This window comes from Delphinapterus leucas, chromosome 1, assembly GCF_059928025.1.
Source record: "Delphinapterus leucas isolate spDelLeu-1000000601 "Yukka" chromosome 1, BTC_Dleu_Yukka2, whole genome shotgun sequence".
NCBI lineage: Eukaryota > Metazoa > Chordata > Mammalia > Artiodactyla > Monodontidae > Delphinapterus > Delphinapterus leucas.
In genome coordinates, this window is record NC_143129.1 from 69,745,407 (window position 1) to 69,762,828 (window position 17,422).

Consider the following 17,422-nt stretch of genomic DNA (forward strand, 5'->3'; position numbering starts at 1 on the left):
ACTGCCCTCCCCCCACAAACCTGCCCTAAATTGTTGCTCTTTGAGGACGGATCTCAAATCTTGTATTTGTCACATCCCTCCCTCCAGCACTTAGTTTAGGGGCATAGCATAGTAGGTGCTCATCAAACACAAGTTGGCCTGCTTTCGGGGTGGCCTTCCTCAGCATTTAGGTGCCTCCAACAGCTTCTCTAGACTTTGTTCTATGCCATCCTTCTGAGATCAAGGAATTATCCCTGGGTTGGTTGAACAGGAAAGGACCAACCTGTGAAATGGCCACCAAATGTTTTATTTATTTTACTAGTAGGCTTCGACCTCTAAGACAGCTTTGAGGAGTGGGAAGGGGAGGGCAAGACAGAAAGCAGGGGGCCTGGGAAAGGTCCATCAGACAGCAACGCCTGGCAACTAAATCAGCTGAGGAAACCCGTCCTGGCCAGACTCCACCCTGCTTTGAAAAATCCTCCTGCTGGCTTCTACCCTCTGGCCGAGCTCATCCTCTGCCTCATCCTCGCTCGATCTGCGGCGGGCATTCTGGTAGAGCACGGCGCACACGCCCGTCAGCCAGGCGGCCACGGTGCCCGCGAAGAAGATGCAGAAGCCGATGAGCAGCAGGAAGATGTAGTCTTGGTGGTCCAGGTGCGTGACGCACATGTACTGGAGCGGGTTCCCCACCTTCGTGATGGGCCACCCTGCCAGTTCTGTGGGCTCCAGGCACGTGGCATTTTGTTCATCTAAGAGGAAACACACAGCAGGCAGAGTGCTGAAACAGCAGAACCCCCAGGGTGCTGAGGCCAGCAGGGACTCGGAGAGGCTGTCTGGACTCTCGCTACTCAAAGTGTGGTCTGCGGGCCAGCGATATCGGCATCACATGGACCCCGTTAGAAATGCAGAATCTCAGGCACCACCCCAAGGCCTCCTGAATCCGAATCTGAATCTTAACAAGGTCCCCAGGTGATCTCTGGGGCACATTAAGATTTGAGACTCTTCCTGGACTGCTTTTTGCCCGAGGCTTAGCTGTGTTCAGATTCACCTCCTGAAAATGGGCTTTGCTTTCTAAGGCTCCTCAAGGAACGAGAGACCACAGCAGGAGCTGGGAGGTTGGAAACTTAAGCAAGATTGCCGTGGAGTGTTGACACTCCACAGAACTCCACCAGTGCTCGTCATCTCTGTCTCCCCTTCCTCTTATTGACCCCCTCCTTCCCCCTCTGCTTTGTCCTTTCCCCTTGTCCTGTTCCCGAGCCCAGCCAGGGATCACTAAGGCCACCCAATGTCATCGCACGCCACTTAGGAGGGACGAAATTCTCTGGAAATGCCTACTGTGTGCTCTCTATGCCTCACCCTCAGCCCCACCTGCCCCCAACCTGGAGAAATAAAGGGGGAGCTCAGGGAAAAGAGACAGCCAATACCGGAAGCAGTTCTGTTTCTCAGTGGTGATGTTGGTATCACTAGATGATCATATGATCTACATGAGCCTTCAGTCCTTTTTAGCCACTGACTCAGCTGCCTGGCTCCTTCTCTGAGCACCTTTCCACACCAAGCACTGCGGACTTCAGTATATAACAGAAGGCAAAGTGGGCTCTGGAGACAGACAGACTAGGGTTCAAACACACTGTTACTTACTAATTTGGTAAACTTCAGCAGGATGTCTGACTCTGTCTCTGAATACCATTGCCTCATCTTACAAAGAATGATACCTATTCTCAGGGTAGTTAGGAGGATTTGACTGCCGCAGGCGAGAAGGCAAGCTATTGTACACAATAGTGCACACAATGCACTGTGCACAATAGATGCACAGATGACTCAGAGCCCTGTCATCAGCCCTGCATTTTTCTAGCTCCATATACTCCGCCGTGTTGATGCTGAGGTGCCTGTGAGCGGTGTCCAGGTGAATATAAATGAGCATTAGATAAATGAGCTCACATTCAGGGTTGAGACCAGGGTTTGAGACAACTATGGTCCAAATCATAATAGCAGCTAACATTTACCAAGTTCTGTCTACATGCTAAGTGATATACAAATGCCATCTCGTTTAATTCTTACAGCAACGTTGACACACGCTATCATCCTTGTTTTACACATAAGGAAACTGAGGCTCAGGAAGGTTTCCTAACTTGAAGGTTTTGGATAACTTGCAGGTTCCAGTCAGGGGACAGGAGACAGAAAACCCAGACTGAGCTATCTGAGCTTTTTTGGCAGAAGTGGGAGATACAGAGAGAGGCAAGTGTGGGGGGAAGCTTCACCTAGATCAGGGTAGAAACTTCAGACCATGTGAAGACACTGATATCCTTGGTGACCAAGGACGTGAGGGAGATCAGGTTTGGACTGGAGCTAGAAGCAGGAGAATCAGGGAAAGGAATACAGAAGTGAGCTGACTGGGTAGGAGGCAGCTGGCTTTGGGTGGCTGGAGACAGCTGTCCAGGCTGAGTGCTAAGTCCTCTCCAAGCTGGACACTATTCCCTGCACCCTGGTTCTGGGTCAGTGCACCTATAGTGAAGTCATTTGTTACTTTCAGGAAGATGGCCTGAAGTCTGTGGTGCTGTGAGGACTCCCTGATGGAGGAGGCTGTAGACATACGAGGAGGAAGCCAGCATGGGGGCTGCTACATCCACTGGTTACAAAGATTACAGAGGAAAGGAGAGGAAGAAGCCCCTCTCTGGAATGAGTGTGAGACAGTGGCTCTCAGGGCAACCCTGGCCCGTGGGAGAGGGAAAGGGGCCTTGGGCCTGCATCTCAGCGTGCTGTAAAGGGACAGGAACACAATTACACCTCAACACCTGTCTCTAGTCAGCCTGCTTCCAGGACCTCTGGGGCTTTGCCCAGGAGGCCCAAGAGTGGGGCTAGTGAGGAGTAAGGGAGGCCCCTGCCATCTTCAGGAATTCTAGCAAGAGAGGGCTTAAGTCACCTGCCCAAGCTGCCAGAGACACCACATGGGAAAATACAAAGAAAGATGTATTTGAGAAAGGAGAACATGGGATTCTGAGGGTCTGGAGTGTGCCTACGGCAGTTTATCTCATTCTATTTTTAAAAAGATTAGGCTTTTAAATTGGGGCTTGGGTGGCAGAGATGAGACTAAACATTAAACGCATATTTCTCCATTTTGGAGCATTACCTTGAAAGGAGCAATTAGGCAGTGATTTTAATGCATTGTTAGGCTGCTTTTAAGTGAGGGATGTGGGTGGATCTGTGGGGAGGGTTTTTCTACTGCTGCATTCACTCTCCCCCCCTCATTGCCTGTCACCGCCAAGGTGTGAGCTCTCAACTCTTAGCAGGTCGGTCTCCACCCATTCCCAGTTTCCCAGCTCTGGGCCATTTCACACACTCCTGCCAGATTTCCCCTTCTGCAAGCTAGGCTCTTGCCAGGCACACTCTGGATCAAAACCCTCCTCTGACTCCCCTGTGGGGCTCAGAATAGCATCCAGATCGACTGGCCTGGTGTTCAGAGCCCTCAGGATCTGCCCCCTCCTACCTTTCCCACCTTAATTCCGAGTTCTCCCAGTACCCCACCCTTTTCAAATTAAACTGTCTTTATTCCTTGATTACATATCCCCCTTATCTGTAGCTAGCTTTGTTACACTGCTCTTTTTGCATCAAATATCTCTTCCTCTAACTTTTGCGTGATCAAGTCCTTCCTATCCCTCAAGGTCTAGTGTACATGCATCTACCCCCAGTAACCCTTCCCAAACCACGTCAGAGGGCAGTCATGTGATTGTTCCCACTTCGAACTCATCTATAGCATTTCCTAGTATCATTCTTACTGCACCTATCACATTCTGTGTTGCTTGGTGGTTATTTGCTAGAGAAGGGGTACATCTTTTCTCTCCTACTAGAGACATTTTTAGCTCTTGATGACGTAATCCTTGTTTGATCATTACTGCTCTTGATAATAAGAGCTATCATTCACTGAATGAATTACTTAATTTTTAAGTATTTGGGGATTTTCTAGTAATGTTTTTATTATTGAGTTCTAGCTCAGTTCTACTGTGGTCAGAGACATACTCTTTATGATTTCAACCCTTTGAGATTTATCGAGAATTTGCTTTATGGCTGGACATAAAGTCGATTTTAGTAGTTTTTGCATGTGCACTGAAAAAAATGTATTCTGTCTTTGTTGAGTACATTGTATGTTGATTAGGGTGTGGTTTTATACAGATCTTCTGTATCTTTATTTATTTTATTTATATCTTTATTGACTTTTTATATTCTTTGACTTTTTATTGACTTCATTGACTTTTCAAAACTATTGTCTCCGTTACTATTAGATTGTTAGTTGTCTATTAGTTACAGGGGAAGTATGTTAAAGCCACCAGTTATGATTATGCAGTTGTCTACTTCTCTGTATAATTCTGTCAAGTTTTGCTTTACATATTTTGAAGCTATGCTATTAGATGCATATAAAGTTACCTCTTCCTGGTAGATTTATCCTTTTCTCATTGATCAATATGACTTATTATCTGTAGTAATGCTTCGTACCTTAAAGTGTACTCTGTTTGATGACATAAGTATGGCTGTACCAAATTTCTTTTGGTTAGTGTTTGCATTGTGTAGCTTTTCCCATCCTTTTACTTTTGATCTTTCTATGTTTCTATACTTAAGGCATATTTAGTAAGCAGGATGTAGTTTGGTTTTGTTTTTCATCAATCTAGCAAACTTTGTATTTTAATCAGCCCATTAATGTTTAATGTTAGACTGATATATTTGGATTAACTATTTGTTTTCCATTTGTCCTACTTTTTAAATGATCCTACCCCTTGACTATGTTCCTTCTATTTTATTATTTCATTTCCTCTTCTTTAGCTTGTTAGTCATGCATTCTTTTCCTAGTCTAGTATGATGACTTTAGAGTTTATAGACCTATCTACTCATCCTGGAGTGTCTGATATGTGCTAGACACCATATAAGGTGCTTCACAAAATTAAACTCTACTCCTGAGCACCCCACTAAGTAGTTTTAACTATTCCCAGGCTACAGAACGAATAAACTGTTCATCAATTATTCTGTCTCTGCCTTTCTTGATCTCCTTGCCTCTGAGAAAAGGCTACCAGGTACTGCTGTGTGTTCTGTGTTCTGCACAATCCCAGGGCTTTCATTCACATTACAAACATGTGACTAAGCCCCATCTTATCACTTCCTCAGCTCTACTTCATGGGTGCAGGACATTTGCCCCAGTTAAAGCGCCCAGGTACAATTACAGGTATCATTAATGTTTAAATTCTTCCTGCAAATAGTTCCTAAGGAAACATAAACTACCCCCTTATTTAGTTCCACATGTGGCACGTTGCTCACAGGTGGAAAACCTGTCTGCCAAAATCGAATGCATGGAGCAGCAAGAGTTTCTGGGGCCCAGAACCACACCTGTTAATGCAGGAGCCCAGAAAGCCTTCCTTCAGAAAGCCAGCTTGAACCTGGTGGTTTCAAGAGGAACTGCTCCTTTTCTTGGTCTGCAGAAGTGACCACAGTTCTGGGGTCTGCTTAGCTCTCCAGAGGAGCAGGCTGCTCTGAGCTCCCTGGGCAGTCTTGCTCAGCACCTGTCTGGGCTGAGTGGAGGAGGCCAGCCTCCATGTGGTGGCCACGTAAAGTGAGAGGATAGAATTTGGAGACTTCTCTCTCAATTACACTGCAACTTCGAGAGCAAATACCAGTTTCCATCAGCTTAAGCACTTTGTCATGAAACTTCCACCTGGAACCTAGAGAAAGGCCTAATTCCCTCATTTCTCCTCCTTAGGCCCAGCTTGCCTGAACATCATTAGATGTTCAGTATTTTTTCCTCCAGCTAAATTATGTATCTGTCAACTACCTATTCATTTGTCTGCCTCCGCCCACTAGATTATGAACTCCATGAAGACATGGATTTGTTTTCACTGTTGTATCCTCAACATCTAGAATAGTGCTTAACACATACTAGAGCTCAAAGCATGTTTGTTGAGTGAATTAAATATTGTTTGTTATTAATGCCCCTTGGGGTCAATGTCATTGACATAATGCTCGGCTGGAGGAAAGGGAACCTGGGGAGATAGAAGACTATAGGTGGGTCAGCTAACTAACCTCTTGCCATCTTGGACTACTCTACACTAGGCTAATACCAATCCCTGCTTACCTCATGAGAGTCTGGGGAAGGATTCAGTGAGCTAAGGGGTGTGAAGTCCTGGAGGAGGCAGGAACAGATGACTGTTCTGTTCAAATGGAGGGGTAAGCCTTGAAGTGTCCTCTGAGGCTGCAGAGAAGGAAATGAGGGTAAGTGCAGATGGGGAAGGGGCTGAGGATGCAAGGGCTGCCAGCATGATGGCAAAAGGTAGTTATTATTATTCCCCAATTACTGTTTGAGAGCAGAGACCCTATTCGTTCACCTTTGTACCCCTAGTGCCTGGTACACAGTAGAGGTTTGATAAATGTCTATTGAATGCGTAGAGAATGGGTGGATTATCGGTTTAATCTCATATTTTTGGCCTTGCTGTTTAGGACGGGTTTCTGATAGAATTTGAGGGGATCACTATCATATTCTGCTGTACTATGGGTGGCTCAGAGGAGAAGACTCCCTAGAGGGAAACCTAGACTGGACCGGATAGCAGCCCAGCACCACCAAAGCCAACTGGCCAGCAAGGCTCCCTTCTTAGACCCTCATGCATGGTCCTCTGAGCATTTCTAGTCCTCCATTGGCTCCTACCTTTGCCACCCTAGAGCTTCTTTTCCTCATCACTCAGCTGTCTTCCCCTGATGGCATGAGCCAGGCTTCAGCAAATTACAACCTGTGGGCCAAATCCATCCTGCAGCCTGTTTTTGTAAATAAAGTTTTATTGGAACACAGCCATGCCCATTCATTCACGTATATTCTATGGCTGCTTTCATGTTACAAATGACGGAGTGAATAGTGGCAACAAAGACCCACAAAGCTTAAAATATTTATTATTTGCCCTTTCATAGAAAGTGTGTGCTGACTCTTGGTCTGAAGCGTCCTTGGCTTTGGATGATTTGGGCTTGGGCAGTACAGCTCTTATCTGATACAATTTTTTCTCTTGGATAAAGAGTTCATATTTTGGTAAAGGTTAAACCTGATTCATAGACTCTTGGAACATTTCAGGAACAACCTTGAAATCCAGCAGGTTCAACCTGATTATTCCTGTGCTTTAAGGGTGCTTTAGGCTACAGGACTGGTTTTTTTGTATAAGTGGTTGTATATGGGCAAGATTTAGAGGTAGAAAGACCCCTTTTCCTCATAATACTTCTCATGTGCTTGTCAGTGCCCAAAATTCTGTCAGCAGAAGATAGAACCATTCATTCCACTGATAAAAGAAGGCTTAAAGTGTAAAGTCCTCTGAAAAAGAAGCCAATGACTTAATCCCTTCCCTGGGGAACCCCTGCTACTGCCTTTCTTGATGGAGGAGGGGAGCCAAGCAGTTCCTGGAAGCTAATGGCAAACCCTAGTTTGCTCTCAGTTTGGCCTAGAGCTGGACCTGCTGAATAATAACTCATCTTCTCAGAAAAATCCAGATAGGGGACAGCTATTGTCCTCATGGATAATAGGCAATTTAGAAAAGTTCAGTGGTGGAAGACAGCACCGTTCACCAGTCACCCAGGCAGAAACTTGGGAGCCCTTCCTGTTTCCTCTCTCACATCCCATAATTTAAGCCATGAGACAATCCTGTTAGTCCTACCTTCAAAATATATCCCAATTCTTACCTCTTCTTATCTTCTGGACCATTACCCTGGGCCAAGCCACAGTCTTCCCTTTGCCTGAACTGTGACAGCCTCTTAACTTGTGTCCCCACTTTCCACAGTCTCTCTCCATCTAGCAGTGGGAACCAGCTGTAAACCATAGATCGTGTCACTTCCTGCTCAAAACCCTTTCATGACTTCCTGTCACATTTAGAATAAAGTCAAAAGCCTCTCCATGGCCTGTTGGTCCTATAAGATCTGGCCTCTGATTTTTTACCTCATTTCTTAGCTTGACTTCACTCTGCTTCAGCCATACCCACCTTCTGCTACATCGAGCTCATTGCACCCCAGGGCCTTTGCACTTGTTCTTCCCTCTGTCTAGAAAGACCACACACCTGCACCATATTTCCATTGCTGGTCCCTTCACTTTATTAAGTTCTCTGCTCTTCTTACTTGATGCTTCAATATGTTGGCATTCCCCCAAAGCTTCTGTCCTTGCCCTGTTACCCTCTCATTCTAAGCTCTTTCCCTGGCTGATCTCATCCTTTGTTTGGTTTTGATGATCACCAGTGAGCTGATGATTTCCAAACATATATTTTATTCTCTATTATGAATTTCAGGTCAGAATATCCAAATGCCTCCTGGCTCACAAAGACCTCCCACTCAACACGTTCATGATGGGACTTGGCTTCTCTCCTAATCCCCTCACTACCCCTCCTCTCAGTGGAGCCCCCATAGCTGTCCAAGCCAATACTTGATTTTTTTCTTTTCCTTTATTTTCCATGTCTCATTGATTTTTTATTCACTCAAATATTTCTTGAGCATTTTCTCTGTGTCTGAATCTTTCTGAAGATTCAGACCTGCTCTTTGCTCTTACAGACCTTCCTGTCTATCAGGGAAGACAAATGTTAAATTAATACAAATCTGTTAATTGTGCTAAGAGTCACAAAGGGAGTACAGAGAACTCTGGGAGGGTCTAGTTCAGTCCCAAGTCCTGTTGCTTCTACCTTCTAAACAGTTCCTTCTGACCTGTCTGTACCTCTTCATCCACACTGTTGCCGTCCTCTCTTGTCTGAATGCCCATATGAGCCTCCTAGCCCTGTATCCATCTTGCCTGCCTGCCAAAACTTCTCAGGATACGTTACATGTTCCCTAGAAAAACCATAAACAAAGGCCCTAGATGGCCAGACCCCTGTTTCTCTTTCTAGCTGCATCTGTGCTTTGCTGGATTCCTTACAGCTTGGGGAATTCTTCATCTCTAGAGATGAAGAAACTGAGGTTGGCTGCTTTGGCTGGCCTTGCACTGCCTCCTTCCAGGGGCCTGAGTGGTGTTGGGCGATCAGAGGGGCCATGCATAGAGGTCTGGCATTTCTGAGCTCGAGGGAACTTTAGATCACCCACTCTCAGGGATTCCAACAGGGCTGAGTTAGAGGTCCTTCCCAAACCGCACATGCTTGCCATCCCCACCCCTTCTCGAATTTTCTGGATGATTTAGGGATCACTGACCCAGTCGCACCCCTCTCAGCCCCCTTGTTGTCCTCATGAGGCTGCTCCTCTGGCTCTCAACAGGAGGGAGCCACAAGGCCAGGGTGTTCGTGATAAGGTGGGAGAGATGTGCTAGCGGAGCAGTTGACAGCCTTGGCAATGACTGCTGCCCAGCTGTTCCCTTTTTTGGTGTCTGGTCTTTATTGCAATTTCCGTGATGGAGGAGATGGGTTAGCATTAATAGTGGAAGGGTGTGAGGACCTGAATTCATTCTGGAAATCTAAGTTTTGGCGCAGTTGTAGATGATTTTGTACTTGGTGGATTCAAATGGGGCCATTATCCTATGAGAGCAGCTTTGAATACAGGATGAAATAGCCTCAGAATGAGACTGAGATGTTCCTGTTCAAAATGCCCTCAAAATGACTTGGACTTGAAACAGCACATGGCCCAACCCATCTGCTCCCTGCAGATGTCCCTGAGTGGCTTTGTCCCCCTGCATCGGCAGCACTCCTGTGCAGACTCCTCTTTTTGACTTGTGGGCCCCACCATCGGACTAAGCAGGACTGCCTAAGGACTATAATTTAAGGGTTGACACAGACGGAACCTCTGTCCTGAGACTACCTCCACATCTACGTTAGTAGCCTGTGATTTTCTGAATTCTCACTGTTTCTGGTTGTTCCCTGTCACATTGCAAATGCTCCTTGAGGGAGACATATCAAAACATTATTAGCTACTAACATCTTAGTGTAAATCAATTTATTCACCAGATGGAGCAGCCACCGTAGAGCTAGAACCCAGACCATTGTCCTAGGGTTTCTCAAAATGTGGCCTAAGGAGCACCTGCCCCAACATCTCACTGAGTCATCACATCTAGACATGGAGCCTGGGCTCTTGTGCTCATTACAGTTTAAGAACCACTGGTGGAGCAGACCAGGTCTGGGAGGAAAGTCCAGGGCACTGAGTGCCTGGGGGGTGGAGGCATTTTTCAAGGCCAGACATTGTTCAAGGCCATTGCTTAAGACAGGAAGTGGGAGAGTGCAGGAGTTAGAGGTTGCACTTCCTAATTGTGTGACCACTGCCCTCATCTCTAGGAACACCTGCACCTCGGCACGGACTCATTGTGCACTTGCTCATCTGGGACCCTGTCTGCTGACCACTGCTCTCCTTTTCCTTCATCTAAGTGCATCTTATCTTTCTATTTAGGTTCATAGGCTGCCAACGAGAAGGGATTTATAAAGTATCTAATCCTATTCCCTTATTTCAGAGACAAATGAGACTCAGAGGGAAAAATGACTCACCCCAAATCACACACAGGCATGACTGGGATCAGGCTTCCTGGCTTTCAACTGCATTTTCTCTCTCTTGTATCCCCCTAGATTTGCCTTATTAAGGACAGGAATTATGACTTCTTTCCCTGTGATAAAGCACCCCAGCAACATAAATACAATGTTGGGCATGTAATAAACATACAATAAATGTTTCAGAGTTGAATAGACAGTGACGTGCCTGATGGTAAGGAAATACCATGGCATGGGAGAAAGCATTGAACTTGGGTGTCAGAAGATCTCCATGCTGGGCTGGGCTCTATAGCCACTTACCTGGGACGTGGCTAGATTCTAAAGTTCCAGCTTAAGCTTCCTATATCTTCCTATATTAAAGGCTTCGCCCACCAATATGGTGGCCACTAGCCATACATGTGGCTATTTAAATGAATTGAAATGATATAAAATGAAAAATTCAGTTCCTCAGTTCTACTAGCCTAATTTCAAGAGCTCAACAGCCACATGTGGCTAGTGGGTAGTGTATTGGACAGCACAGGTTTAGACCATTTCTACTGCTGCAGAAGCTTTTGTTGGACAGTGCTGGACCAGACTTTGAGGGTGGAGGGGATGTAGGAAGCCAGGCTTTTTCTGTCCAGGAGCTTAGAGCTACATGAGTTTTTGAGAGCATCTTCAGAGGCATTCAACCCTGTCCTGCTGGGGAGCTCTCTCCTGGGAAGAGCTCAATTTCTACTCTCACCTTCAAACAGCATTAATGACTGGAAAATTACAGTTCCAGCCAGGAATTAGTTCTCCTATTTTCTGACCTGAGCCAAAAAGGAAATGGAACCTGTGGACCTGTTTTAACTCTGTATTGATCAGAGCATCCAGGCAACCAGCACATTTCAACTCACCTCCATTTCTGCTATGATTTTTGTGTTTGGAAAGTCAATACGTGAACTCTTTGAGGACTGGGCAGTTTTCAGTGCATCTGGTGAGTATATCATTGGAGGGTTTCCTTTGAGGAAGACTTTTGATGATAGCGCCAAATCCCTTGTCAATATGGGAAAGTTTTGATGTTCCTATCTGCTGTAGCCTTGTGATGAAATAAGGTGAATAAAACATTCAGCCTCCTCTATAGCCCCTCTGTGGGGGGTGAACTTAGCCAAGGTGTGACATAGGGGAAGGACATATTATTGCCCTCATGTCTTTTGTTTTAACACCTCTCCATTACTTTCCTGGATCTTGGCTTCCTTCAAGTTTCCCCCACTGCTGCAGAATTAATCTTAGCTAATTGCATTTCCCAAGAACTCACTCTTCCCTCTGATATGAAAGTTGATAAAAGCTTAGGGGCACCGGTATTATTCTGCCCTGGAACTTACATATTTGTTCACAATCCTTTTCAAGATTGGGGCACTTTTAGGGACCCAGAAGGATGAATCTCTAATGGCTAATTTTAGCCCAATGGTAGGCAGTGGATGGGGAGAGACTGGGGCAAAAATACTGCTCATTACTCTTCAGATCACAAAATTACACCATGTAGGTGACTTCCTTCTCCTAAGGCCGTGTCTGCCCCATAGTTGAACTGACCTCCTTGCCCTCATCCCTTGAAAGATGTCTGCATGTTCACACCTGTTTCTGGAAGTGGGGTTTGTGTTTAAGATAGAACTTCAGTTCCAGACTCAGGTGACTCAGGAAGAGCCACCTTACTGCTGCTGGCCCAGCCCTGAGTCTCATGGCCTGGGCTGAGACCAAGCCTTGATTTCAGCTTCTGGTTTTATTTCCCAGGGTCTGAACTCCTGTATTCATAACTCATCCAATATTCAACTCCAGGATTCCCTCTGTCCCATTTTCTCAGGGATTAGAATCCTGGGACCTGCTGCCTACCTTCCCATCTCCTATTTATATCCCCAAATGCATCTGTAGAGTCATATCTCCTGGACAGGGTACACTGTCCTCCAATAAGGTTGAGCCTTCCTGAAGTCCACTGCTTGTCCCAGGGACCACCTGAATGATATTTGCTACTCTCTTAGTATCCTGTGTCTTTCCTACATCTGCCAACCATTTGTTTATTGAATGTTTATGTTGTGCCAGGCTTAATGTTAATGGCAGTTTATAAATGTTCTCATTTCATCCTTACACCAGCCCTAGAGAGGTTGGTTCTATTATTAGACCTGTCTGAAAGATGAGGAAATTGAAGTGTGGAGAGCTTAAGTAAATTATCTATCTCCTACAGATACAAAGTGGCAGGGCTAGGGTTATGATCCACAACTGTTACACTCCAGAACCTGAGCTCTTCATACTGGGCTCTCCTGCCTGTATGGTGGCCGTCCTTCACCACCTGAAGCTGAGGCTGTCCAAAGTACTTGTTCTACCCCAAAAGGCACATGCTTGCCTTTTTTGTCTTGCTGTGTCCAGTGAGGTTAGTTCTGCTGTGCCTAACTGGACCGTGGGACACATAAGGTGCAGGTGGCCCGTAGTCAGATGAGTCTCAATGCACATAATAGGCACTCAATAAATATTTAAATGGATGAATGCCTGAGCTGAGTGGTAGCATGGAAGTCCCTTACTTCACTGCCTTGCTTTACAAAGGGGTCTATATACTGGAATTCTGCTGTCATGCAGACCTCAATACTGCACTGCAGGCAAAATCTCCCAATACTGAGGCTTAGTACCTCCCTGGGTCTAAAATGAAACCCATCTTTAAGTTGGATTCTCCTTTATAAATAACCAGGTTATTTAGCTTATTTCATAGAAATTCTTCCTGTATCCTGAAATTTGGGCACATGGGGAAGAGATGTGTAGACCCCATTCTAGAACATGCCAGAGAGTACCGTTTTGATAGAAATGTGGTATAATAGGTGGGCTAAAGGTTGAGAGTTCAACTAGGGTGTTTGTAAATAGCAAAGATATTTCCACCTAACAGAGGCATGAATCATCATATGAGAGTCACATGAAATAAACATCTTCCATTATGTTGAGGTCTGGCTAAAGGGCAAGAGAAGCATCTAATGAATTTTATTGTGTGTTTTCAGCTTTTTGTGTATGTTTCTGTGTGTGTGTGTGTTCATGTGTTGATGTGTATCTGTGCATTTATATGTGTATGTGTGTCATGCACATGTAATATGTGGGTGAGTGTGTATGTAATTATGTATATATGTATGTATGGTATGTTTGTGTAGACACAACTTTGTGTTTGTATATGTGCATGTATGTATGTGTTTGCATGTGTGTTCATGTGTATGTTTGTGGTTGTGTGTGTGTGTGTGTGTGTGTGTGTGTGTGTATGGGAAGGGAGAACCAGACTGAATAACATGCAAAGGAGAGCAAACACTGAGGTTAGGTTCATTCTTTTAGAGTTCGGGTAGATTGGGGTGAAACCTCAGTTTGCAAGGGAAGTGCAGGCATATTATAATAAGTTTATGATGACTAGGGCTTATTATCCAATGAAAATGATCTAGTGTGAGTTCCAAGTGTAGACAGGTAAAGCTGAAATTTAGGTGCTGTGGGCATATGCTTAAAACATGACTTATATTTATAACTAAAGTGACTTATTCGATCATAGTTATGTAATATGAGGATTTAAGAGAGAGTTGCCACATGGGAAAAGACTTGAATTTGAAATCAGGAGGTTCAAACCATTTTCTTGCCTTTTAGTAGCTGTGTGGTTTTGGGTGAATCAGTCTACCTTCTCAACCATAAGATAGGGGTTAAAAATATCCATCCTAGCCTCTTCCACAGTCCTAGAGCACAAAATTTAAGGGTTGGTGTGACACTCAAGTAAAGAAACTGAAACAGCATGTGTGAAAAAACTTCAGCAGCTGCAAAGCTCCGTACAAAGCTAAATTATTCTATGTCTGAGCTGGGGCTCACTGCTGTTTTTAAGAGATAATAATAGTGAACTGCAGCAATGAGACCATATTTCTGTATGAAGTGAACTGGGAGGGTTCCTCTACACCACCGAACAGCAGAGAGAGATGAGCAGGTTAGCAGTTGTGTGTGTGTGTGTGTGTGTGTGTGTGTGTGTGTGTCAGGGTGGGGGGCTCCCACTGGCCAGTGGATGAAAGATTTGTCTACCTCAAAAGCCAGACTGTTCATTCACGAGGAGCTTATGAGCTTGACAAGATAGACACCCGCCTCTGACGTTTTTGAAAATATGCAGTGAAACAGACCTGGTTTACAATCCTGGATTGAATTGAGTCAAGGAGTCCAAAGTAGTTAGCCTGAAAGTTCTGAGAAGATACAACTTTTTAAGCAAAATTCTGATTACAGGAGATTTGGTGGGTGGTGAAGTGATAGGCTTAGGCACTGGGGAAGAAGCCAAGCTACTTACCCTTTTCAGCTAAGTAGGGGGTCCTCCTGGCAAATTGGTGGTTTCTGCTCAAGGAAAATGTGTATGAACGGTGGGGAGGTGGCAAGAAAAGATGATGCCGGTCCACAGGCTAGTTACATGAACACTGACAGGGAGAATCCCATTGGGGAATCACATTTGATGCATGAGAATGATTAATACTGACCCTCTTTTAGAGAGCTTTCTAGAAAGCAGCACAGCACCAGTCATTGAGAAAAGTGGAAAGCATGATCACTAGAAAGGCAAGGCAAGCCCCCCAAGAAACTGCTCCTGTGTTCTTTTATGATTAGTACTGTTAAGATGGTCTGACAAAATTTGTTCCTTTTGATTTATTCTAACTCAAGTTGAAGTACCTGGCAGCAGGGCCAGGTGCCTCGGGCACAAAATTTAAGGAGACACTCAGTCTCGGTGCCACCTTCAATTCTGCATCCTGGAAGCCTTGCTTGCCTCATCAGATTCCAGCCCCTGCCTGGAAGACAGTTCAAGACATGTGCATTGGAAAGCCAGGAGGGCACATTTTTACTTGTTCTCACCACCCATCTCCTTCTCCCCCAGTGCGCCTTAAAGTCTGTCATTTTGGTCAGGAATCTTTCTAGAATATTGCCACATGGGCAGGACTTCAGGGTGGAAACTTCAGCAGGACTTTTGTGAAGCTGGTGCATGAAAATATTTTCAAAATCACACACCCAGGGAAGGCAGAGAAGATTTGGTTCTGATAGGGTTTAATTACATCAGTGCCTCCAGGCTTTCTGTGAGGGGTTATTTCACACTTCTACTAAAGCTCTGACTTCCCTGGGTGAAAGTGGTATTGGTGGAGTGGGGGAATTGAAGGATAAGAATGGGACAGTAAAGTCACTGAAAAGAAGAAGGGATGAGGCACCAGAGTGCCCCAGGGACCATGGCAGAGGGGTGGGGACAGTGGATAGAGTGGCAGCAACTGGCTTGGAACTCTACCAGGTAAGACTTGAGAGTCTGCCTGTGAGATTGGAATCTCCCTGCTTGACACAGTGGACACTGGTGGTCCATTCTCCACCCATTCATGCCGTGCTCTCCTTCCTCGTGAGGTTAGCATCTGAAGACAAAGAAGATATCAAATGCCTTCTCTTCTCCTCTCTCTCTCATTCATGTCCAGGTCGCTCACGTGCCCCTCCTCTGTCTCTGTTGAACTTTCCCTTCTGTATATCATACCACTGGATTTTCTGCTGGCTATGAATGACTGAATTTACTTTTAGATCCTGAAAAAAGTCAGTCACTGACTTAAACAGATTAAAATAGTTTACCAATGGAATACAGTGTCCCTGTATTTCTTTGTCACTTTGCAGTTACAGTACTTTACCATTTCCACACATATCATTTCCTGTTGACATGACAACTCTGTATGTTTGGTAATACTGTCCCTACTTTATGGATCAGGAAACTGAGGCACAGAGAAATTGTGACTTCCCCAAGGACAGCCAAGTAGTAAGGGCTGAGTATGGGAGCAGAACTCAGCTATTTGGATGGCTATTCTAGAACTTTTTCTACTGGTCCTTACTGCCTCTCCAGTCAACCCAAGGATGGATCCTGCAGAGCAATAAGAACGCTTTCAATCAACTTTACCCAGATATCTCTCCCACACTGACCATCTTTTGACTTCACTTTTTCTGGAACCAATTCCTCCTATGCCATCACATCCTCATCCCCACACCCAATCAAGTCCTCACCTGGATGGTTCAGAGGGGACATTATTAAGTAGATGGTGAAGTCCAGGAAAGAGCAGTTGCATTTCCAGGGGTTTCCACTCAGATACAGGGTCTGGAGTGTTATGAGGTTATGGAAGGCAGCATGGTCCAAGGTCTGCAAGCCGGTATTTCTGAGGTCCAGGTACCTCAAAGAGCTGGTGTTGGCAAAGGTGTACTTGTTGAGTGATAACAGATGAGGGTTGCTGGAGATGTTCAGCTGCACCAGATTGCTGAGCATGGAGAAACTGTATGGGGAGATCAAGGTTAAATTGTTGAAGCTGAGATCGAGGTAGATGAGTTTGAAGACCCCGACGAAGGTATAATCCATCACCTCCTGAATCAAGTTCTTCTGACAGTCCAAGTAAACAAGGTCACTGAGGAGTCCTAGATTCATCGCTGGCAAAAAGCGGATGCTGTTATCATTCAGGTACAGCCTCCGGGTGTTCAGGGGTATGTCAGAGGGGTATTCAGTTAACTGGACCCCTGTGCAGATCACTTCTTGGGCTTGACACTGACAATTATTTGGACACCTTGACCCCGATACCAGTCCCATTCCAAAGGAAAAGAGTAACCACCCGGGCCCAGGGCCTGAAGCACGGGACATAGTAAGAAGCGGCGACTACCCTCCTTCCACTTTCCAGCGGGCGCTGTCCCTCTGATCGGGAGGCTGCCGAGGGGCGTGGTGGGGCGGGGGGAGGGGCGCTGGAAAGAACTGTAACACTGGCTTTGGACGAAGCGATTTTCCATTACAGGAGAACTGAACAGAAGTTGAAACGCGAGGCCCAATGCCCTGCCGCCCGGCTTGGTGGCTCTGCTGATTGCTCACTCCCAGACTGCTGCTGGAAGCCTGCCGGCTTGGCGGCTTTAAAAGGTCTCACTCTTTCCCTGCGTTCGCAAGTGAAGGGGAGCCAGGGGAGAGCCACATGACAATGAGGTTGCCAGTTGACACCTTTGTGATG

General features: G+C 45.6%; 1 protein-coding gene across 1 annotated transcript; it reads right to left on the reverse strand.

The window, feature by feature from the left end:
• Positions 1 to 345: 345 nt before the first annotated feature.
• On the reverse strand, positions 346 to 17,120 carry LRRC52 (leucine rich repeat containing 52). The gene is made up of 2 exons (XM_022563263.2): positions 16,446 to 17,120; positions 346 to 728 (listed from the first exon to the last, which is right to left on the reverse strand). The coding sequence occupies exons 1-2, from the start codon at positions 17,065 to 17,067 to the stop codon at positions 403 to 405; spliced, it is 948 nt and encodes a 315-aa protein (XP_022418971.1). The 5' UTR covers positions 17,068 to 17,120; the 3' UTR covers positions 346 to 402.
• Between the last annotated feature and the right edge of the window lie 302 nt (positions 17,121 to 17,422).